This window comes from Podarcis gaigeae (assembly GCF_964106915.1).
Source record: "Podarcis gaigeae genome assembly, chromosome: 9".
NCBI classification, from domain to species: Eukaryota; Metazoa; Chordata; class Lepidosauria; order Squamata; family Lacertidae; genus Podarcis; species Podarcis gaigeae.
In genome coordinates, this window is record NC_139685.1 from 70,694,698 (window position 1) to 70,718,602 (window position 23,905).

At 45.1% G+C, this 23,905-nt stretch overlaps 1 protein-coding gene and 1 long non-coding RNA gene across 11 annotated transcripts in view; one reads left to right on the forward strand and one right to left on the reverse strand.

The window, feature by feature from the left end:
- The window catches only part of SLC4A4 (solute carrier family 4 member 4), a 194,401-nt gene that overhangs the window by 27,661 nt on the left and 142,835 nt on the right, over positions 1 to 23,905 (forward strand). For 5 of the 10 annotated variants that reach the window (XR_014568331.1, XR_014568332.1, XM_083756374.1 and 2 more), the window contains exon 2: positions 17,960 to 18,033. Coding sequence is in view for 6 of the 10 variants with exons in the window: in XM_083756374.1 (XP_083612500.1) it covers positions 17,960 to 18,033 (74 nt within the window). In the remaining 4 variants the exon portion in view is untranslated. Of the gene's footprint in view, positions 1 to 17,224; positions 18,034 to 23,905 lie in introns of those variants that run through there. The other 5 variants (XM_083756373.1, XM_083756375.1, XR_014568333.1 and 2 more) reach the window with 3 other exon arrangements.
- LOC310852932 overlaps positions 22,778 to 23,905 on the reverse strand; it is a 58,117-nt gene continuing 56,989 nt past the window's right edge. The window contains exon 3 of the long non-coding RNA XR_014568453.1: positions 22,778 to 23,667. This is a non-coding gene — a long non-coding RNA (uncharacterized lncRNA). The remainder of the gene's footprint in view (positions 23,668 to 23,905) is intronic.

Sequence of the window (23,905 nt, forward strand, 5' to 3'; positions counted from 1 at the left end):
ATCTGGAATCAAACACTATCTGGGGAGTACATGCTGGAGATATCATTAGTATATCCAGCTTCTTTTTGGACTACGATTCTCGTTATCCCTGCTCACCAGTCCTTCTAGCTAGAGTTGATGATGGGAGTTGTAGTCCAAAAACAGCTGGAGACCCAGTTTTGGGAAACACTGGTATAGGCAATAGTGAATCAACCAGACCAATGATCTGAGTCTGTGTGAGGCATCTTTCTACATTCCTGCTTTACACCTTGATTTCCATGTGGGGAGAGAAAAGAGAGCGCAGAATGTCGGCCTGCTCTGTCATTCTTGTCCCCTGTTTCCCTTAATTGGGGAGAAAACTTAAAAATAAACCAGGGAGGCCCTGCATTTGTCTAGATGTGTGTGAGGCCCTTCCTCCAGCCCTGGAAGGTTAAAAGAACCAAATAGCCTTAAACCTTTCTCTGGTTTCTAGGCAAAATTTTGGGGTAAAACCTGAATCTCGGAGCCCACCTTGACTTAAATCAAGGGCAAAAGAAGGCTGTTGTTGTTGTTTAGTCGTTTAGTCGTGTCCGACTTCGTGACCCCATGGACCAGAGCACGCCAAGCACTCCTTCCACTGCCTCCCGCAGTTTGGTCAAACTCATGTTGGTAGCTTCGAGAACACTGTCCAACCATCTCATCCTCTGTCGTCCCCTTCTCCTTGTGGCCTCCATCTTTTCCAACATCAGGGTCTTTTCCAGGGAGTCTTCTGTTCTCATGAGGTGGCCAAAGTATTGGAGCCTCATAAGGTTTTAGCAAAAAATTTGACAGTTACAGAAACAGATGAGTTCTCCAAAGAAATGGAGCTGAATGTGGTTAAAAAGGTAAAATACCTAGGGGTGTACTTGACCTCCAAAAATTTGAATTTGTTTAAAGATAACTATGAGAAATGTTGGTCAGAAATTAAAAGAGATTTGGAAATATGGTCAAGATTGAAACTCTCCTTGTTAGGCCGAATAGCTGCTGTAAAGATGAATGTATTGCCGAAAATGTTATTTTTGTTTCAGGCCCTACAGATCGTGGACAAGGTGGAATGTTTTGGAAAGTGGCAGAAGGATATCTCTAAGTTCGTTTGGCAGGGCAAAAAGCCCCGAATAAAGTTTAAGATATTAACTGATGCGAAAGAAAGAGGGGGATTTGCCCTGCCAGACTTGAGGCTATATTATGAATCTGCAGCCTTCTGCTGGTTGAAAGATTGGATTTTATTGGAGAACACTGACGTCCTGGATCTGGAAGGGTTTGACAATGCGTTTGGGTGGCATGCATATTTGTGGTATGACAAGGCTAAAGTGCATAAATTGTTTAAAAACCATATTGTTAGAAGAGCAATTTGGAGGGTCTGGATAAAATACAAAGACTTATTGGAGAGTAAAACTCCGAGGTGGCTCTCACCGGTGGAGGCCAAGGCACGTAAGAGACCCAACATGGAGGCCCATTGGCCTAAATATTGGGAAATAATTGAAAAAACTGGAGACAATTGGAGGCTGCTAAGTTTGGAGAAATTGAAAACTAAGGTACGAGACTGGCTGCACTATGCGCAAATTCAAGAGGTATTTAAAATAGATAAAAAAGTTGGATTCCAGGTGGAAAAATCGAAACTGGAGATTGAATTGTTAGAGCCAAAAAGTAAGCTACTTTCGAGAATGTATAACTTGCTGCTTAAGTGGAATACACAGGATGAGACAGTCAAATCCGCCATGATAAAATGGGCTCAGGATGTGGGGCATAACATTATGTTTGCAGACTGGGAAAGGTTATGGAACACCGGTTTGAAATTCACGGCTTGCACTGCCTTGAAGGAAAATATTATGAAAATGGTATACCGGTGGTACATGACCCCAGTCAAGTTAGCTAAGATATATCATCTGTCTGACAACAAATGTTGGAAATGTGGAGAGGCGGAAGGGACATTCTTTCATCTCTGGTGGACCTGCCCGAAAGTGAAGGCCTTCTGGGAAATGATCCATAATGAACTAAAAAAGGTACTGAGATTTACCCTACCTAAAAAACCAGAGGCCTTCCTTCTGGGCATGGTGGATCAGAGAGTGCTTAAGAAGGACAGAACCTTTTTTATGTATGCTACCACAGCAGCAAGGATCCTGATTGCAAAATATTGGAAGACACAAGATTTGCCCACGCTGGAGGAATGGCAGTCGCAGTTGATGGACTATATGGAGCTGGCTGAAATGACTGGCAGAATCCGAGACGTGGGAGAAGAAACAACTGAGGAGGACTGGGAAAAGTTTAAGGACTATTTGAAAAAACATTATAAGCTGTATGAATGTTAAAAAATGCACCTTTCAGGAAATTCTAGCTTCAGCAAATGTAAGTTAATGAAATGAAAATTAAGACACAAGAATTCAGAGGTAAAATAATGAAATAACTTTATTGTGTTTAATATAAAACATATAAGAATTGAGCTACAGTAAAATTGAAAATAGGGAACATGATAAAATGGAAGTTACAATAAGTTTTGAAATAAGTTAACAAATTGCTGATGCTTTATAAGACAGAGAACGCAGGGTTCGGAGGATGTGGGGAAGTCTTATAGAATAGATGGAAAAAGAATATGGAAACTTGTTACTTATACCCTATCTTCTTATAACCACTCTTTATTCTTTTTTCTGTATTTCTAAAAAGCAATAAAAAATGTTTTTTTTTTTTAAAAAAAACAAAGTATTGGAGCCTCAGCTTCAGGAAGGCTGAGTGGGCCCCATATCGGAAATGTGTTTTTTTTTAATTATAAAAAAGGTTCATCTAGGCCTGACAGCCCTGTGGAGACCCAGAATGGGGGTGCAAGGAAGAGAGATGGCAATCTTAAGTCTTCCATTGAAGGCACATAATTGTTGGGGGTTTTTTTGTTCTTGATCCCCTGTATTCCACAAACAGAACTACCAGTCTCAGCAGCTGTGGGGTTACTGGGTTGTGTGACTCCCCCCAAGGGTTAGGGAGAGTCGTGAAAAAGAGAGAAGAGTGGTCTTGATTGGCTGCATTTGGCCTGCAAACCTGAGATTACTCACACCTTAGTGTAGACATTATGGCGCTAGGTGCAGCTTTTTCCATTTTCTACATTAAGCTTATTTCCACTCAAAGAACTGTAATACATGAAGCGGTCTCAAATATAATTGGCTGTGTTTGCATGCAATGTTAAGCCCAAGCGTTCTGGCTTATTAAGAACGAGCAGCATGCTGGTTGGTGCTCAGTACCTAATGGTGCCCACATCACTCTTCCTCCGAGCACTAGGTGAGTTCACATTAAAAAGGTAAAGGTAAAGGTACCCCTGCCCGTAAGGGCCAGTCTTGACAGACTCTGGGGTTGTGCGCCCATCTCACTCAAGAGGCCAGGGGCCAGCGCTGTCCGGAGACACTTCCGGGTCACGTGGCCAGCGTGACATCGCTGCTCTGGTGAGCCAGAGCCGCACACGGAAACGCCGTTTACCTTCCCGCTGGTAAGCGGTCCCTATTTATCTACTTGCACCCAGAGGTGCTTTCGAACTGCTAGGTTGGCAGGCGCTGGGACCGAGCAGCGGGAGCGCACCCCGCCGCAGGGATTCGAACCGCCGACCTTTCGATCGGCAAGTCCTAGGCGCTGAGGCTTTAACCCACAGCGCCACCTGCGTCCCATGAGTTCACATTACTGCACAGTTAATTGGCTGGGGGTGTTTTTTGTGTGTGTGGTTCATTTCACAGCTCTTCACATCAGCACAGCTTCATCAGTGTCCGATTCGTTGCTGTTTGGTAACAAACCAGGGGGCACTGACAGGGCAGGGATGTCTTCACCCTATGCAGAGATGTTCCCACTTTGGCCGGGGATGAAATAGGAACAACTCAATCGGCATGAAGCTGGTTCGAGAAACAAGCCGTCAAACAGTAGTATCTTACAACAAGGTGTATAGGATACATACGTATTTCGGATAGCGTTGCGTGAACACTAAATAAACACCCAGTAAATAGGAGTGTGGGTGTAAACACGGCCTAAGAAACCTTGGCTTCCCATTAATGAACCTGGGATCGTGGTTTGTTGCTCCCCAGCAAGCCACAAACTCTAGTCAGCCTGAAGCCATGGTTTGTTAGGGAGCAAGAATCCATGCTCCTTGGCTTGCAGCTAATGGCTTTCTGGTTTGCTTATCTTGTCTGTGGCAGGAGAGGATTAATGTGGGAGAGATGAAGCAGCATTCATTCCTAAATAAATTTATGAAAAGCCAGAAGGTCTAGTTTATTGTTGCATGCAAGCACAGCCAATACCTTTCAGTTTGGAACAACCTGTATTGAAAACAGTTACAGATAGGTAGCCGTGTTGGTCTGCCATAGTCAAAACAAAAAAAATTCCTTCCAGTAGCACCTTAAAGACCAACTAAGTTAATTCTTGGTATGAGCTTTCGTGTGCATGCACACTTCTTCAGAAAGCTCATACCAAGCTCACGAAAGCTCATACCAAGAACTAACTTAGTTGGTCTTTAAGGTGCTACTGGAAGGAATTTTTTTTGTTCTGTATTGAAAACGTGAGCTTCTGAGTCACAAGCTGGATATTAAGGTGGCAAGAGTTACAGGAATCAGAAGCAGGTGTTGCTGGGCTTGTTGCTTTTGCTGTTGGGTCCTAATGTGTGGAAGTTTCATTTTTTTAGCGGAGAAAACAAGACCTAGATGATGACCAAATGCAGTTATTATGAACTACACCTGCTTCTTGGCTAGTAATTTTGGAGTTTACTTAACCGCAGACCTTGTTAAAAGTGTATTTATTACCACTGTAGCCTTGTTTGTTTTTTGTGGTCACTATCCTACCATAGTGGTGTAGAAACATGTGATTTCATGTCTAGATTTCTACCCTTGCTTCTCTCTACGGATATATAATGTCATCACAGCGGGAGGATACTGGGCATATGATCGTGCATAAAGGAGCTGCTTTGTGACTGTGATGTGTAAGGGAAATGGTTCGCTTGCAAACAGTCAGCTTTCCTCTGTTCATTGTTGATCTCTTTCTTGTTCATTGTTATCTTTCTTGCACCAGTTCCCCCCTTTTCCTAGCACTCCCTGCAGTTTTAAGACGGTTTGCTAGATTTCCCCTATGAATTATATTTCGAGCCCGCATTTTCTTTTCTTTTTTATACATTTTTTTTTGATTTTTTAACATATCAGTTCCAACAGTCATACAACATATCTTCTTATCTTATACAATATTTTAGACTTCCGTCAACACCTCTGATGATTTTCTGTTCTTTAACACTTATTCTGCATTTCTTAATTTCTATCTTGCATTTAATTATCCTTAACTAATAATTCTTTTCATAGTCTTTCTTGTAATATTTCAGATAATCCACCTTACAAAACTTCTTGCAGTCCTACTAGTGTGATCTGTTCATCACAATTACTTTTCAAATAGTTCATATATTTACTCCAGTCCTCCAAGAATCTCTGATCCTGCAGGTTACGAATCCTTCCTGTTAATTTATCTAATTCTGCATAGTCCATCAATTTCGTCCTCCATTCTTCTTTCATCGGTAATTCTTCTTGCTTCCATTTTTTTGCCAATAATATTCTTGAGCCCACATTTTCATAGGAACCCAAGCAAAGCGAGTGGCAGCGATAAGGAAAACATTTGGATTTGAATGTCCAAGCACCAACTTGCATACTGGCCTGTGACAAGGAAGTGTTATCTAATGAATGGATAGAAATTGATTTGGAGAGGGGCAGCCCAGCTGGCGGCTGCTGTGTTTTTTAATTGGGGAAAAAAATATATTAAAATAAAATTACCTAATGGAAGACAAAGGAAACTTAAAAACCAATCTGGATATAAGGTTGCAAGGGATATGATTATTTGGTGTTTCTGTAGTGTTTTTCCTGGGTGCTCAAAGCACTTCAGCACATTATCTCAGCAATTCTTACAATGATATCCCAAGTTACTAGCGTGGATTTCTAGTGGGAAAATGCTGGGGGGCAGAGTGGGAGGGTATTCCCTGAACTGTGCAAGTTCACGGTGAACATGAGACTTGGAGCATGGACTTCCTAGCCCATGAAGTCTCTTCATCACTTTTGATGCCTTCCTTGCCTGTTCACAAAGATTGACTGTTGGTATAGCTTTGCCCCATTTATAACGATTTGGGCCTTAACACACCCTGGCTTTTGAAAAATCCGCTTGGCTTTGCTGCTCCTTTTCTGGTTGGGTCATTTTAGTAATGTGATTCTAATTCATAGCGTGACTATGGCAGTGTGGTTTGAGGCCCCACCCAGTGCAACTTCAATGAAGGCTACTGTAAGCAGGATTTCCATTTCATAGCTCAGCTGATCTCATGGCCAAAGCACCGAACATCTTTCCCAGCAGCTGACTTGTTCATGTTTCAAGGATGATGCCTTGCAAGGGAGTCCTTCTGGAATGATAAACTCCGGAAGGCTAGTTCTAAGAGAGAAAGGGATGTCAGAACTGTGAATATTTTGCCTTTATTGGGAGAAAGCGAGATTACAGTCCAGCAGATTGTCCAAGGACACCAATCCATCAACATGTTCCTTGCAGAAACTCAGGCTATGTACACAGAGAGGCTTCGAATGCGGTGAGGTAGTTCCTTCCCCTCTGTCACATTTTTAGATTGCTGTACACACCAGGGAGCAAGTGGGGATGTTTCACCCAATGCACATTGCCTGATTTGTTTCTGAATGCCTGCAACTCCCCACACTGTCGGTGGAGCACGGTCAATGGCTATCTGTACTGTACATACCTCAGCTTAACAGTCGCTTATGTTTTCAAATTGGATGGAAGCTGGTTTGAGGGGAGAACGCATCAAATGACAGCATTTCTCAAGAAACTACAGGATAGGTATGGGATAGCTCAGGTAGTTAAAGGTGAAGGGACCCCTGACCATTAGGTTCAGTCGTGTCCGACTCTGGGGTTGCGGTGCTCATCTCATCTCGCTTTATTGGCCGAGGGAGCTGGCGTACAGCTTCCGGGTCATGTGGCAAGCATGACTAAGCCGCTTCTGGCGAACCAGAGCAGCGCACGGAAATGCCGTTTACCTTCCCGCTGGAGCGGTACCTATTTATCTACTTGCACTTTGAAGTGCTTTTGAACTGCTAGGTTGGCAGGAGCAGGGACTGGGCAACGGGAGCTCACCCCGTCACGGAGATTTGAACCGCCGACCTTCTGATCGACAAGTCCTAGGCTTTGTGGTTTAACCCACAGAGCCACCCGCGTCCCAGCTCAGGTAGACCATGAGGCTTTTAACCTCAGGGTCGTGGGTTGGAGCCCCACATTGGGCAAGGAGATCCCTTCCTTGCACAGGGTTGGACTAGATTACCCCCCTGGGGACCCTCCCAACTATACACATGGATTATGTCATGTGTACTTTGCTTCAGACACCAGCAGTGGGAGGACACTGGAGCTGGAGCTTATGATAATGGGAACACAGCCTCATTTAAAATGAACTGGAGCCGACAAAGAGCTTAATAATAGCCTCCAGTTTAGCAAGGAAATTGTATGATGGTGTCTGCTACTTTGTGCTAAGCACCCTTCCTGGATTGGGGTACCAGACTCTGGGATGCTCCCCCCAGTCCCTTTGGATGAATGAGGTTGCCCTTGTTTTGCTCAGATAATTTCTGCTATGTTTCTCTGTACCTTATGAAGAAGTGTGATGTTCATGGAACCTCATTGGATTTTAAGATACCCCCTTGCTTTCTCCTCAAAAGGTGGAAAGGGGTACCCGACTGGTTTTGAGGTGTGTGTGTGTGTACAGATATTTGAATATGTACATAGGGCCTGATGAAGTATTTTGTGACACATCCTGCTTTGTGGGGGAGGGGTTTTTTTTAATTCAAACTTTCTCAATGATTAATTCAAACTTCCTGCTTGTATTGAGAAACTCCTTTCAACGGGGAAGTTACATGAGTCATTGAATGACTTGGGGCCATCAACTGATTTAAAGAATTTCTAGGTGACTTATCAGTCAAAAGGAACTTGTTGCATGTAGTTTACACAATGCCAAACCATTGCTATTCAAGTTGCCGGGAATCTCAGGTGGGCAGAGTGCTGCTGCGCTCATGCAGGCTTCTCGCGGGCATCTGGTTGGCCACTGTGGGAACAGGATGTGGGACTAGATGGGCCACTGTATGTAAAGGATATTTGCAACATGTTTTGTTGCAGCTGGGGCAGATTAAGGCGTCCGGTTGCGCTGCTGCAGATGCACCATGGCGTTTCTTGTCTCTGGGCTCTTACTTGCGGTCATCCCTACTCTGGTCACTGCTATAGACACAGGACCTGACTGCCTGTCTCTGGGCACTGTCTACAAGGGATTCCCACATGGCGGGGTTGATGTTGACAGCATTCACACCACGACGCTTGCAGACATCTTTGCAATGCAGAATTGGTCTGCCAATAGACTTGATGCCTGAAGCCAGCTCTCTATAGAGCATGTCCTTGTGTGTGTTTGTGTGTGTGTGTGTGTGTGTGTGCGCGTGCACTTTGCTTCGGGATGAGAACAGAAATTGCGCAGCGGCAGCAGTGGGAGGCCCCATTGGCTAAAGTGGTACCTCAGGTTAAGAACAGTTTCAGGTTAGGAACGGACCTGCAGAACGAATTAAGTTCTTAACCCGAGGTACCACTGTATATATATATTCTGTTAAAAGACACAGGAAGAGCATCTCACACAATCGTGTCCATAAGGTGGCAAGCAAACCAATTAAATTTTGCCCTTTGCCATCCTGATATGTAAAGATTTAGTTGAGTGAAGCACTGGAGCGAAGCGTTCAGTTGTAGTAAATACTTTGCTATTCCTGCTAAGGTTTGGCGAAGAGCTCTAATTTTGGCACTCCGTGAACTGAATTGAACTGCAGACATGCTGAAATCTATTCGGAAGTCTCTTTCAGAGCCCCATACGAGCAGCGGCGTAGCGTGGGTTATCAGCACCCGGGGCAAGGCAAGTAATTTGCGCCCCCTAACCCGGGGCAAGGCAAGTACAGTAATTTACTCTCCCAAGCAGCAGCAGCAGCAGCAGCAGCAGCAGCAGCAGCAGCAGCAGCAGCAGCAGCGAGGCTTCTCTTTCCCCCGCGCTCTCCCGGAGCTGCCTCTTTTCTTTCCTTTTTTCCCTTTCTCCAAGGCTTTTCTCTCCTTAATTGATTCCCCCTCCACACCGAGGCGTTTCCTGGCTGCTCCCCCCCCTTCCCCTCTCTCTCCTCCTCGCTCTGCTTGCCTTGCCCTGCCCTGCCTGAGGGCGCCCTGAGGAGACTCCGCTCTCCTTTCTGACCAGGCGAGGTAGAAAAAAGGGGGGAAAGTCTCTTCCCGCCCCCTCGCCAGACTCCCTGCTCGGCGCAGCCAGTGGAGAGAGAGCCGCAATTACCATACAGCTCCTCTCCCTCCACTTCGCCAAGCTGTCAAAGCCCGGCAGCAGCGGCAACGGCAGCAGCAGGCGCAGCCAGACCCCCGCCAGCCAGCCAGCCCGCCCGCCCGCCCGGCTTCCTCTCCTTTTTTTGCCCGCGGCAGAAGGCTTTGCTCTCCCCCTTCTGCGACCTCCTCGCCAAGCCGAGCGAGCGTGGGCTGCCTAACCCGTGGATTTTAGTAGGGGCAGAGAGCTGCTAGTGCGAGTGCGCCCCCCGCCCAAGTTGCTCCCGGTGCGGCCGGCACCCCTGGCACCCCCCACGCTACGCCACTGCATACGAGGTCTACATTTCATTTCGGCGACTTGGAGGAATAGTACGCCAAGGATGGGGAAATGTCACCTAGTTAGATGAAATTTTGTACAAAGAGTGTGCAGGGACTCCTTGCTAAACATATACATGAGGAAAATGTTCCCAGAGCACAGTGTGTTTGAAAATCATATGTTCAAGCACAGGATGTGTGAGCCAATATTTTCCGGAATGGAAGTAAGTTAAACTACATTGTATAGTTAGTAAACCAGACCTCTACCTCCGTTTCAGTAGCAGACTGCTGCTGTGGAAGTTCAGGTATTAGGTAGGCGAAACATATTTTGAATTTTGTGTGCAGAAATATTTGTGTGTGTGTGTATGTGTGTGCTTTTTCCTGCTGGATCATGCTTAACTGTCCTGGTGGTACTTATTTGTGTAGCCGGAAGATCTAATTTCACAACTAGGAGGGGCCAAGGCCGGTTTCATTCTGTGTAATTCTAACATTATGCTCCTGTGTTGACCAACAGGCTCAAGCTATTAATGGAGTCGCTGTTCTCTCTCTCCCACCCCACTGCACCCTGCCTCTCTCCCCTCCCCTGACTTTGTATGCTCTCGTAGCCTGTTCTGACTTCACCGACTGCAAAGGGAGTGGTATTTCAACTGGGCTCTTTTATTGGACGTACTGAACGCTACCCATATAGGTTCCTCAGCTGACTGATGTTCCTTCAGTGCGTTTGGCATCAACTTTTGCTACATTTTCCCTGCAGGTTTCGAAAGCAACCTTGAAATGACAGCAGTCAAAATTTCCGCTCCCTCTCCCAGCAAATTGGAATTTCTGTGCAGAGATTCCTAGGATTGTGGCAGAGGTCTGAACTTTGGTTCTGACACAAAAACAACTTGCGTACGAAGCATTTACAAGGAGGTATATACTGAGGGCTTGTGCAATTTCTTTCTTCCTTTTTTAAAAAGAGAGATACCAAGAACAGATGGAAGAGCTTCTGAAGGAATTAGGTAGCTTTAAGAGAAGCGTAAATGTGCATGCTTGAGAGTGTGGAACCATAATAAAAAAGGACACTAAATGAGGATATCCAAATGGATAAAAAAATAGCAGCAACATTTTGAATTATCCATAACCCTCACTTTAATTTGTATGTCATTTTAGGAAATCTTAATTTTAGACCCTAGAAAAGCCCATAAGTAGAAATTATTGGAAATACATTTGCCATATATTCACATTTGTGATAGCTCCAATGTTATGTCAATATCTGCAATTCAAGGTACAGCACTAAGTGTGCTTACCTGGGAGTAAGTCCTGTTGATTTCAGCAGGACTTACTTCTGAGTAGACATACATATGATTGCACTCGGGTTCTTCCTTTTTTTTTTTTTTAAATCAACTGTTACAAGAACAGGTTGATCTAACAGATTAAATGTTCACTTTTTATTTTAGTTGTTATGAATGTTTTAAATAAAAATATATAAAGTATTCCCAGCAAATAAATTTTCAGACTACCCACTTTCTGTATTTAAAATTAATAGCAGTGCATTTCTCACTAAGTATGAAATATACATTTCTGAAAACCTTTGACATCTTGACATCTTCAAGACTGAACTAGAGCTGTAATTTTTTACCTGGCTGGCATCCATCTGTCTCAGGAGACAATGGAAGGGTTGTGCCTTCAAGGGTGAAGTCAAACCGTTGGGGAGTTAAAGGGCCCCGCAGTAAGAAATGTGTATTTTCAATGTGGACTTAAAAAGATTATGAAGAGCTCTACTTCACACAAAAGACCTGCCAACCTGGACAACCAGATACTTATGGAAGACCCACTGGCAGGATATGGGGAGATAAAAAAACAACAGATCACTTTCTAGACTTATATGAAGAGTTCTGCCCATATAGCTTCACTGGATGCATTATTATTATTTATTATTATTATTATTATTATTATTATTATTATTATTATTATTATGAACCTGTTCCTTCTTCAAGCAGAAAAAAGAAAATTGTTTTTCATTGGCTGTCAGCGAATAATTGTCCATTTAAACTTAGCACAAGAAGGCCTTTCCTATGTTGCACAGTTGATTTGCATTAAAAAGCATTTAAAAATATATAAATCTGTAGGCTGTGATGAGACTCTGTAGCCGAAAGGTGGCAGTACCCCACCTGTTTAGCTGCTTTTACTCCTTTGGAGAGAAGCAGCTTAATTTCTGCTCGCATCTGGCTTGGACACACTGATTAACAATTCAAATCCTTCACACTATGAGGGCGAAATTCACGATTGGCTGTTTGTGTGGTTGTCAACCCACAAGTTTCAAACACGTATTTTTAGGACACCCAAAGCTACTATTATTAAAAGAGTGCATTAAAGTGGCTTTTAGGGCAGTTGCCCTCACGAGGTGGCATATGAAGAAATTCCACGATAAGCGATTGTGGACAGTATTAAGGTCCCATCGATCCACACTGCAGCCCTGAAAACGAGCACAACAAGCGGATTGAAATAATAATAAAAAGACATAACAACTAGTAGAAAGTGGATCAAAATAGTGGGCTCCTGTGCAACAGCTCTCTCCCTCCTTCCCCAGAATGCGTGGCCTCAAAATCCTTCATGGTTTTTAAGCAGACAACCTTTTGCTACCCAGACAATATAAATAGATTTTGTGCAGTAATCAAGGGAGCAATACATGTGCTGAAGATTTCTGTACAAACCAGAAATTCCTCACCATCTGTTCCAGCTGTTGTTCAGCTGAATTTATAGCAAGCGACTACTTTGCTGCTTCGAAAGAATTGCATGCGTATGCAGATGCAAAGATGGTGGACAGGCCAGAACAACCATTTGGTGTGTGCAACCAGAGACACATACATGACATGGAACAATTTCATGAACACGGTGAACTCTAGGGGAACTTGTGTGCGTGCATAGCTTTGAATGGGGAATGGGTGTTGGGTGTTCAGCTGGCAAATGTTAGCTTGTGGAGGATGCAGCATCTTTTTATCATCACACTGGTTCACAGAGTAGCTTGCTGCCTGCCTGCTGATAAAGTTGGAGGGTTTCGCCAAAAGAATACAGGTTTTTGCATGCTTGTCTGCATTTGAGCGCACAGATGCTATTTTTCTGCACAGATGTGGGGATGTACTTAACACACAAGGCAATACTGGAAACAGTGTTGGCTAATCTACACATTCAACTGTTGCATAAAGTGTGCTGGTGTGCATATAATGCAACATTTAATTGGGAGTGATCGATCAATTTGTTCTTTGCAGATTTCTTGATCAGCACCTCCCAGGCTAATGTGTGAAACAGGATGCAGTTACCGCTTGGATTCCGCACTTCTCTGAATTTTGCAATGCAGTTATTGGCTCAAACAGTGTATCCAAATGTGTATTTTAGGATAAATTACCTCTTACAAATGCACATTTTGAGAGGGATTTTTTTTTATTTTTAGAAATGTATATTTTGTGAGAAAATGCTTATTTAAATACAAATTTTCCTGTGGATTATTTTCTTTTGCACAGATTAATATAGAAATGAAACAGGGCAGGCTTATAAATTGAATACATAGAAAGCTGACATGGTCTGAATACAGCCGGGTCCATCCATTCCTACATTTAATAAACTATGTTAGAAAAATATTTAGAGCTTGCAAACTTTTGTCTATAAAGCAGTAGCATCTGAAGAACCACCATTCCCCCTCTCTCCTTCCCTGTGCCTGCCCCAGATCTGCTCTGGAGGGTCAGGGGAAACTCAAGAGCAGCACATGGGATGAAGGAGAGAGCAGATTGTTCCACCAGGCAAGCAGAACCCTAATTCATTTGTACATACTTTTGTCTTCACTTGGGTCCAGAGTCTCCTGAGCCCACATAGCAGCTTAATTTACATACAGCGCAAAAACGTGGTTACAAAGCACGGATCCACGTGGATCCCCAGGATATTTGCATTGGGTCACCCCAAACTCACCGTCAAATCACTTGTCTGTGGCCACAGCATGAACCACAAAAATCATACATCGTTCAGAATATTTTTTTTCTTGTTTTCCTCCTCTAAAAACTAGGTGCGTCCTATGGTCAGGTGCATCTTATGGAGCGAAAAATACGGTAATACTAAGCTGTGGTTTGTTAGAGTTGTCCCACAGACAGATGAAACAAATCATGGTTTAATTTCTCAAAAGTTTGGTTTTTATTGGACAGGTGAACCCACCTGCCTACAGAACCTCTGTTTTGTTGGGATTCAGTCTCAGTTAATTAGCCCCAGACCATTACAGCCTACAGATTCAAATAACCCATTGACCCGCTGAAATACAGCTGGATGTCATAAGCACACAGCCCTGCAAAATCTCCCGATGAGCTCGTCCAGTGGCTTCATGAAGATGTTAATGCCATGATGTGTGCACTCATGGGATCCCACAGCACAAATGCTGTGGGACTGAGCAGAAGTCAGAATGCTGCCTTTTAGAGTTGGCCCTGTAGGTATGGAGTGAGAACACAGCAAACACAATCAGAGGAACCTCCCAAAACAGTGGAAATCATGTACGAAAAGATCTCTCAAACAGCAAGAACTTTCATAATAAATGAAGGCTGATAGTATCAGCCGCCAAGAGAACAAGGAGAATCAACAGGGACATGCTACCCTTCCCCTCTCCTGACTGAGGTCACCCATCAGAGTGACCAAGGCTGTTTGAGCGCTGATGCTTGAAACAAGATTAGATATACTACTTTTTCCAGACACGCCTGGAGATGTCCTGCCACCATTGTCTTGAGCATCTTGTCCATTTTCCCAGAGCACAGCTTTGAGAAGAGGACCGAGGAGATGGGGCCTAAGTTACCTGCTGCCATTCTGCAAAGTTGAAATGGCAGCTGCAAATTCCATTGTCCTCCATTGCTCCTTTTTTTTGCCATTCATTTAGCCATTGTGGGGTGCAGTGTGGGACCAGATTTGGCCTCTTGAGTTCAAGATGCTGATCCCTAGTGTTCCGCAATATGCAAAACAGTCCTCCTGTCCGTGGGTTTGAGAAGTATGCAGCACAATCCTACTCGCATCTACTCGAAAGTAAATCCCATTGAGTGGAAATAAAGCTGGCCTGGATTCAGCTGGACAGATGCGATAGCGGAATCCGGCACGCGTCCCACTACTGCAGTTGGACTTTCTCCACTTCTCCTTGCACCCCTGCAAATTGTCTTGGGGTGGGTGGGAGAACCCCCAGAACAGTATGCAGTGGGAGGCAAGGGGAGATTGCTTGGGCTTGTGCTGACGGAACAAGCATAATAGAGCAACGCTGAATTCCTCTCTTGGTGTTTTAGCCAAGCCCCACTTACTACAGCCCAAAGACTGATATCGATGCCCAGGAAAGATGAGTCTATGGTCCCCTTTAGTCAGGAGATTGAAGATATGATAGCGCTTGCAACTTATGAATGGATTGCTTACAGACATGGGCTTCATATAGCAGTTACAATGATATTTGAAATGTGTTTATACAAAACTTAGTAAAGGTAAAGGGACCCCTGACCATTAGGTCCAGTCGTGGCCGACTCTGGGGTTGCGGCGCTCATCTCGCTTTATTGGCTGAGGGAGCCGGCATACAGCTTCCAGGTCATGTGGCCAGCATGACTAAGCCGCTTCTGGCGAACCAGAGCAGCGCACGGAAATGCCGTTTACCTTCCCGCTGGAGTGGTACCTATTTATCTACTTGCACTTTGACAGGCTTTCAAACTGCTAGGTTGGCAGGAGCAGGGACCGAGCAATGGAGCTCACCGCGTTGTGGGGATTCAAACTGCCAACCTTCTGATTGGCAAGTCCTAGGCTCTGTGGTTTAACTCACAGTGCCACCCGCGTCCCTATACAAAACTTAGTAGGTTGTAAATAACCACATATTTTTAGCAACACTTATATACCTATACACTAGATAAGCATATATTAAATTGTAGTTGTTTGCCTTTACAGTCATACCTTTACAAATGCTTCAGGTTGCATTTTTTCGGGTAATGGACCCGCCAAAACCTGGATGCACTGGAACAATTTACTTCTGGGTTTCGTCAGTCACACATGTGCAGAAGCGCCAATTTGCAAACCACACATGCGCAGACGTGGCACTGCGAGTTGCGAAAGCTGCAGGTTGCGAATGTGCCTCCTGTATGGATCATGTTCGCAACCCGAGTGTCCACTGTGTAGTGATTTATTATAACTTTCCGTTTCATTTCCTTTTCGTGCACTTTTCATTTTCGCTTTATTTTGTGCAATTTTCAATAACCTTTTTAAAGCAATACACCGAAATCTCCCCCCTCCCTTCCTTGGTGCAAAATCTAGAAAATGTTTATTAGGGCTTATACAAACACCAATATATTGGTATTATATTGTATTAGCGAGCAATTTTAACCATGTTCCCCACAAACCTGGCAGTGCTTTGTGGCGGTCTGCCCTGTGGGACAGAAAATGACCGGGGATGGGGGGCAGGCAGATCTCTGCTTCATCCTGTAGCTGCCATTGTAATCAGGCCCAGATTGGGTCTGATCCCGTCACGTCATGGCAGTGGGGCCAGCTTTCAATCCAATGGATTCTGAGCTGCCTAATCCCTGTTCTGGGGAAGCTCCATTTTTTTTTGGGGGGGGGGTGTCTTTGGTCCTCACCAGTGGCCCTGCCACTTGCCCACAGATTCAGTGTGTGGAGGGAGACACTCCCATCCAGTCGATCAACAATTCCCGCCCAGCGCAACGATGGTTCATTTATTATTATTTATTGTATTGTATTGTATCCCACCCTTTCCCCAGCCAAGGAGCTCAACAGGTGGCGTCCCCCTACCCATTTAATCCCACAACAACCCTGTGAGATAGGCTGGGCTGAGAGGCAATGACCTGCCCAAAGGTCACCTGGCGGGCGAGTGGGGATTTGAACCCAAGTCCTAGCCGAACACTTTAACCATCACCCCACACTGGCCATCTCTGGGTTGCTCTGCCCATCTGCTAGCCTAACATCAATTAAATCTGCCAACAACAGCAACAATTTATTTATTTGTATCCCGCACATCTGAATGGGTTGCCCCAGCCACTCTGGGCAGCTTCCAAACAAAGTACAGTGGTACCTCGGGTTAAGTACTTAATTTGTTCCGGAGGTCCGTTCTTAACCTGAAACTGTTCTTAACCTGAAGCACCACTAATGGGGTGCGCCACTGCTGCATGATTTCTGTTCTCATCCTGAAGCAAAGTTCTTAACCCGAGCTACTATTTCTGGGTTAGTGGAGTCTGTAACCTGAAGCGTATGTAACCCGAGGTACCACTGTAAAACCTTAAACCCTAAAAAGCTTCCCTATACAGGACTGCCTTCAGATGTCTCCTAATATATAATTGCTCATCTCCTTGACATCCTTCCACAGGGAGGGCGCCACTACCGAGAAGGCCCTCTGCCTGAGTCCTTGTAGCTTCACTTCTCGCATTGTGGGAACCGCCACAAGGCCGTTGGTGCTGGACCTTGGTGTCCTAGTAAAATCATTCTGCCCGACTCATGAAGCATGCTTTCTTTCTATCCACGCATGCTTGGAAGAGAACGGGAAGTGTCTCTTGTGGGAAACCTTTTAAGCCAGTTGTTGTTGTTAAAAGGGGGAGGGGAAAAAATAAATCAATGAATGGAATTGAATAACTGTTGCAGCATCATTAACGTTTTCATTTGTGATACGGGGACGGAGGGAATCGACAAGATACACATGCTTGAGAAGGGAGGGAACTGGAGAAGAACGATAGGTGGGTGACCGTCCGAGATATGCAAATGAGCCTGGCGCTCTGACTTGCTGGAGCTTGCTGGTCCCTGGATAATCCTCAGATGTCAGATTTCCGTAAGGCTAACATGTGACACGCAGCTTTGCCTCGCAGTGAAGAAGTGTGCTTTGCTGGTATTAAGGGGGCTGGCGGGAGCATCGGCCCCGTCTGTGGGTTTGCACGCATCTGCCGCCGCCTTTTCCTAGACGATGCGCGCCTCTCTGTGGACAGCTACCTTACGTGGGGTTTTTTTAAAACGTGAATGCTTCCGCCAGCGGCTCTAGCCCCTCTTCCTCTTCGCGGCGGCATCTCTTTAATTAAAAAGAAAAGGAAGGAGAAGACAAAAGCCTTCTAGTTGCAAGCACCCTTTCCCCTCTCCCACCTGCCCCATCTTGCGATGCCCCGTCGAGATTAGGAGCTGAGCGCCGTGGGGGGAAGCTGCATGAAGGAGTGGCAAGCCCAGAGTGAAAAGCGACCCTGCTCTCTTGTAACATGAACAATAGCCTGCAAGTGAATCTGCCCAGGAGCTGGGCCAATTCGAGCGGCTCCCTCCAGGAGAAGTCTGAACACTCTTTCTTCCTTTTCTACTACTACAGGATGGAGGATGAGGCGGTCTTGGACAGAGGGGCCTCTTTCCTGAAGCATGTGTGCGACGACGAGGAGGTGGAAGGTAAGGAACCGTCCCTCGTTTCTTTGTGTCTTGGTTTCGTGAATGGATCAAAGGTTGCCCCTTTCATGATCCAGAGGCATTGTGGGATGGGGAAGTCTCCTTACCGGCTAAACTGCACTTGGGAATGAATGGGGAGTGTTCATTAATAATGGAGAGTTTTGTTTTGAGAACGTCTACGGGGTGTTTCTAAGTGCCACGGTTTTTCTACGCTTCCGAGTTAATGCATACTTGGTTCTCATGCAGTTTTGGCTTTTGATGTGTGGAATACTTATCGGTGCTTAGCGAATCGCTGCTCCGTAAAGGATAATACAGACGGCAAGGCGTTTAGCGAGCCTGATGCTAAACGAGGCCGGCAGAGCTGGCTCTGAAAGGGAGGCCTTGGGAGGGGCAGAGGCGGGGGCCTCTCTAAGAGGATCACTTTTCTTTCCTGAGGGATTCTTTCAGATCAGGACACGACTTTTCATGACGGAAGGCTTTCTCTCTGGTCCCCTCCCACTTAAAACTTCACAGAGCAGAGCGGCAGAGAAGTTTTTCCTTTTGCCTTTCCACAAAGGCGGAAAGGAAGCATACCTGTCAATCTGCAAAACGTTTTTAAGTGCCATGTGTTGGTAGATTTTTCGCATGACTCTTGAAAGCTCCTGAAGAGAGGGGTAGCATTTTCAGATTCCATGGGCCAGCCTTAAACTTTGGATTTGCATGGAAACCAGTCCAATGAGCTCAATGAGGGCTTGTGGACACATGACGTTCCTGCAGGGAAAAATTAGTAATCCCCCCCCCCCAAAAAAAAAACTTCTGGGAAGGCTCCGTTGCTGAAAATATTCCTGTTGTGTGTTCATTTGCTTTTTAACAAACAAAAAAGCCAAAAAAAGGCCCCTTAAAACTGATTTCATTAACTGTTTCTCATGGATTTAAAAGCCCAGAGTCAATGCCAAACTAACTCTGGTGGGCAGTCAGAGTTTGGGGAACATCTCTAGTAACACCGTTTAGAAAATAAATGCATTTATTTATTTATTATCTTTGCTGTCGTGGATACTCATACCAACTGCTTTCACGCCAGCAATTTTATTTATTTATTTTTTAAAAAATAACTTTCATGCGTAGAATGACTTGTTTTGCCAAATGGGCTGATAGAACGAGGGATATATTGCGAGCAACATTTTCCTGCGCTGGCAAAACATGCACGCTGAAATATGAGATTTGACAGTATTATGATAACATTTGCACCCCTTCCTTCCTCTAAGGAATGCAGGCTGCTGTTCGTGGGATTGCCTCGTTTTATTATGATAGCAACTTTGAGAGACAGCTTAAGGCTAGATTGGGCAGCCTTCCTGAAGGCACCAGAAGAGTGAGGCCTTGTAATTACAGACAAAGTGGGTGGGGTCCCTTGCAAGACCCTGTCCTTAGGTTGACCCCAAGGTGAGTCCCCTCCAGCAACTCCACTGGGCCCAGACTTTTCATAGATTCTGCCTCCTGCAACATACTCACTTGGCAGAGAGCAGTAGGACTTTCCTTTATGTATCACTGAATCACAGAGCTGGAAGGGGACCCTGAGGACCATCTACTGCAACCCCTTGTAATGCAGGAATCTCAGCTAAAGCATCCATGCCAGATGGCCACCTAACCTCTGCTTAAAAACCTCCAAGGAGGGAGAGTCCGCCATCAAACAGCTATTTCTGTCAGAAAGTTCTTCCTGATGTTTAGTTGAAATCTCCTTTTTTGTGTGTAACTTGAATCAATTGGTTTGGGTCTTACCCTCCAGAGCAGGAGAAAACAAGCTTGCTCCACCCTCCATGTGACAGCCCTTGCGATATTTGAAGATGTTACGTATCTCCTCTCAATCTCTTCTTTTCCAGGCTAAATAGACTCCATCAGCCCTAGCTAAGAGAGCCAGTGTGGTGTAGTGGTTAAGAGTGGTAGACTTGTAATCTGGTGAACTGGGTTCGCGTCTCTGCTCCTCCACATGCAGCTGCTGGGTGACCTTGGGCTAGTCACACTTGTCTGAAGTCTCTCAGCCACACTCACCTCACAGAGTGTTTGTTGTGGGGGAGGAAGGGAAAGGAGATTGTTAGCCACTTTGAGACTCCTTAAAGGGAGTGAAAGGCAGGGTATCAAATCCAAACTCTTCTTCTTCTAATCACCAAATGAGTCCAGAACATCTGGAAAGTCAGTTTCCCCACAACCTACACAGTCCCGCTCTTGCCCTGTCCAGAAAGAACACAGATGGTTAAAAGTGAAATATATGTTTAATTAAGGAATTAAATTAAATTTGGAACAAGCAGACACTAAATACTGACACCCTGCAAACGATATCTTCCCCTCATCCAACGGACTCTGTTCCTACATGTTATCCTAACTGTGTATTTCCTGACATTACCTCCCTCAGAGTTCCATTCTAACTGTCCCTCTGACTGTCAAAATTTTCCAAACTGAGGTCACATTCACATTACATATCCAAAGCGCTATAATACCACTCTAAACAGACATGGATTCTTCCAAAGAATCATGGGAGGTCCAGTTTTCCAAGAGTGGTGAGAGTTTTTTTTGGAGGACTCCTATTCCCTTCACAGAGCTACAAATTTCCAGAGAGGAAATTTCACCTCTATTTCCCAACAGGCAAAACCATTATTGTTATTTATTATGTATTGAATTTATATGCCTCCATATACCTGGATGTCTCAAGGTGGTTCACAGAATGAAACCAAAATATAAAACCACAAAATATATACTCAAAATAAAAACAGCAACCTAATATCGCCCCCCCCCAAACCCCCACATTTTAAAAGGGCATAGGATGTCAATCAAATCAACCACAGGCTGGTTTTCCTTAAGTGCCACCAAAGCAGCATTTATAAAACCCACTGGAAAGCAAACCTCAGTTTTGGGGCTCCTCTTCAGTCTTTTAATTCAGGTGTGGGGAACTGGACTGGGCTTCATCCTTATTTCCACACGCACCTTTCGACCAAATTTGACAGGTGGGCAGACTCACCCACCTGTCAACCACCCAACACCACAGTGGTGTCAGATGACCTGCTTTTGCTCACAGGGTTTGAAATCCAACCACACACAGACAAAGAAGGGCGTGCAGCACATCCCAAATGCTGACAATCAGCTGATCGTTGGCAGTTGGGAAACCTTATGTGCCACATCTACAAAGTGTTGCTGATGCTTGGGGAAGTCCTATGTGTAGCACTTCAAGGGCACTGACTGTCAGCTGATTGTTGCTGTTCACCTACCAAGCTTATGGTAGTGAGAAGTTCCTACCAAAGTGAACACCTGCGCACTGCTTTTCCTCACAGGGGCTGCTACACCTTGAGGAAATGTACCTTCTTGGTTGCCCAGAAGATGCTGTTTCTCTGGTCCTTTCGCCTATGTGCCGATATTTTGGAAACTTGAATATCCTCCTTCATAATAAGAATTTCATTATTTATATTCCCCCCCCCCCCGCCATCTGACTGGGTTGCCCCATCCACTCTGGGCAGCTTCCAACGTGTATAGAAATATAATAAAACATGACACGTTAAAAGACTTCCCTAAACAGGGCTGCCATCAGATGTCTTCAGAAAGTCATGTAATTGGTTATCTCCTTGGCATCTGATGGGAGGGTTTTTCATAAGGAGGGTGCCACTACCGAGGAGGCCCTCTGCCTGGTTCCCTGTAGCTTTACTTCTTGCAGTGATGGAACCAGCAGAAGACCCTTGGAGGAGGACCTCAGTGTCAGGGTTTATTTTTTAAAAAAATTATTTTATTTTATTTTATTTATGGGACGCGGGTGGCGCTGTGGGTAAAAGCCTCAGCGGCTAGGACTTGCCGATTGAAAGGTCAGCGGTTCGAATCCCCGTGGTGGGGTGCGCTCCCGTTGCTCGGTCCCAGCGCCTGCCAACCTAGCAGTTCGAAAGCACCCCCGGGTGCAAGTAGATAAATAGGGACCGCTTACTGGCGGGAAGGTAAACAGCGTTTCCGTGTGCTGCGCTGGCTTGCCAGATGCAGCTTTGTCACGCTGGCCACGTGACCCGGAAGTGTCTTCGGACAGCGCTGGCCCCCAGCCTCTTAAGTGAGATGGGCGCACAACTCTAGTGTCTGTCAAGACTGGCCCGTATGGGCAGGGGTACCTTTACCTTTTATTTTATTTATACCCCACCCTCCCTGGCCAAGACTGGGCTTAGGGAGGCTAACATCAGGTATAAAAACAATTGATTAAAATACAACTTAAAACCAAGATTAAAATACTACTTAAAATGCAGCCTTATTTCAGTGGAAGCCCAGATCAAAAACTGTTTGGGGGGAGAAAACATCAAATCTTCACCAATGCCAACTATCCAAACTGGTTCTACATGGGACAGAAAAAAGCCAGGGAAGTCCCCAAATAGGGGTTCTATCACAGAAGGAAAAGGAAAGATGGCCCTGTGGAAAGAAATCAAATCCTGCAGGGCCCTGGTCTCATGAGACAGAGCATTTCACCAGGCTGGAGCCAGTGTTGAAAAGGCCCTGACCCTAGTTGAGGCTAATCTGACTTCCTTAGGGCCCGGGACCTTTAGAGTGTTGCTATTTATGGACCTTAGGGTCCTCCGCGGGGCATACCAGGAGAGGCGGTCCCATAGGTACGAGGGTCCTAGGCCGTATAGGGCTTTAAAGGTTTAAACCAGCACCTTAAACCTGACCCTGTACTCCACGTTGAACGATGGTGGTGGAGACACACCTTCGGGTATACAGGGTGGAGGCTGTCTTTTAAAGGTCAGCACCAACACTTTGAATTGAGCTCTGAAACATCCTTCCTTAGAAGCACTTGCCTCTGGAGCCCACCTTGTTGATAGCTTGTTCCTTTCTGAACTTGAATGCCCCACTGTTGCTCCTGCCTTCCGAAGGGGTTTTAGTCCTAGTCCTCACACATGGTCCCTACTGAATTAGAGTAAAAGTGTTCAGAGAGGTTCCTGGACTGGTTCTTAACAGAGGGTGTCATGGCAGGAGCAAGTTTACCCCCTCCTTGGCTTCTTGGTACATTCCTTCCTTGAGAGGCCAAATAGTCTTAAATCCTGAACTTGGTGGAGCTTCAGATGTGTTTTACAAGATAAAACATTTTTGCCCTAAGAAATGGAAAGCATTTCAGAGCTCCACCTTTATCCTTTCGAGATAAGCCCTTTGGCTCAGCAAACGTGAATTCCTGTGAAAGTTGTGGTAGCCTCTATGACTTCATAGGGGAGTGGAGAAATCGAGATTTCTCATCTGACAGCTCAATTACTGGAATTTTAAAGGAAGCAGGAAGGGGGTCCCGGAGGGCTTGTCCATTCATATATTTTTTTGTACCTGTAATAGAAAGATGTTCAGCAGTTGCTCAGATTTTCTTTCTGGAGGGTTAATTAGAACACTCTGCAGGATGGAAAATGGATTAACATGACTCCCATTAACGCAGATGGAAGTTAGCCACAAATTATGAGCAATTTTTGTGTGTATAGTGTATTCATCAGACTGAGTGCTTTAGAGATAAGTTTATCTTACTTGCCCTCTCAGCAACTGCAGGGGCTTTTTGTTTCTCTGTGGCTGCAATCCACGATGTTGAATGCAATATTGGAGTTGGGGCTGCCTCCATCTTTTTCTGGTGTTGTAATTAGGAGCTGGATTCTAGGCCAAATCCTGTCTCTGGAGGACAAGAGAACTGTGTGAAACGAAGTGACAACAGGCAAGCCTGGGGCGGAATGGGAGAAAGGACCATTTGACCTCCACCTCTATTTTCATTCACAAAATAGCCATCATAGCTGCTGACCAGGAACATGCTGTCTGGACCTGAAATGTTGCATTTAGAAAGCCAGTAGCAAGCTTTTCTTCATGGAAACGACTTTCCTTTTAAAAATCCAAACTCCTGTCCTACTATCTATAT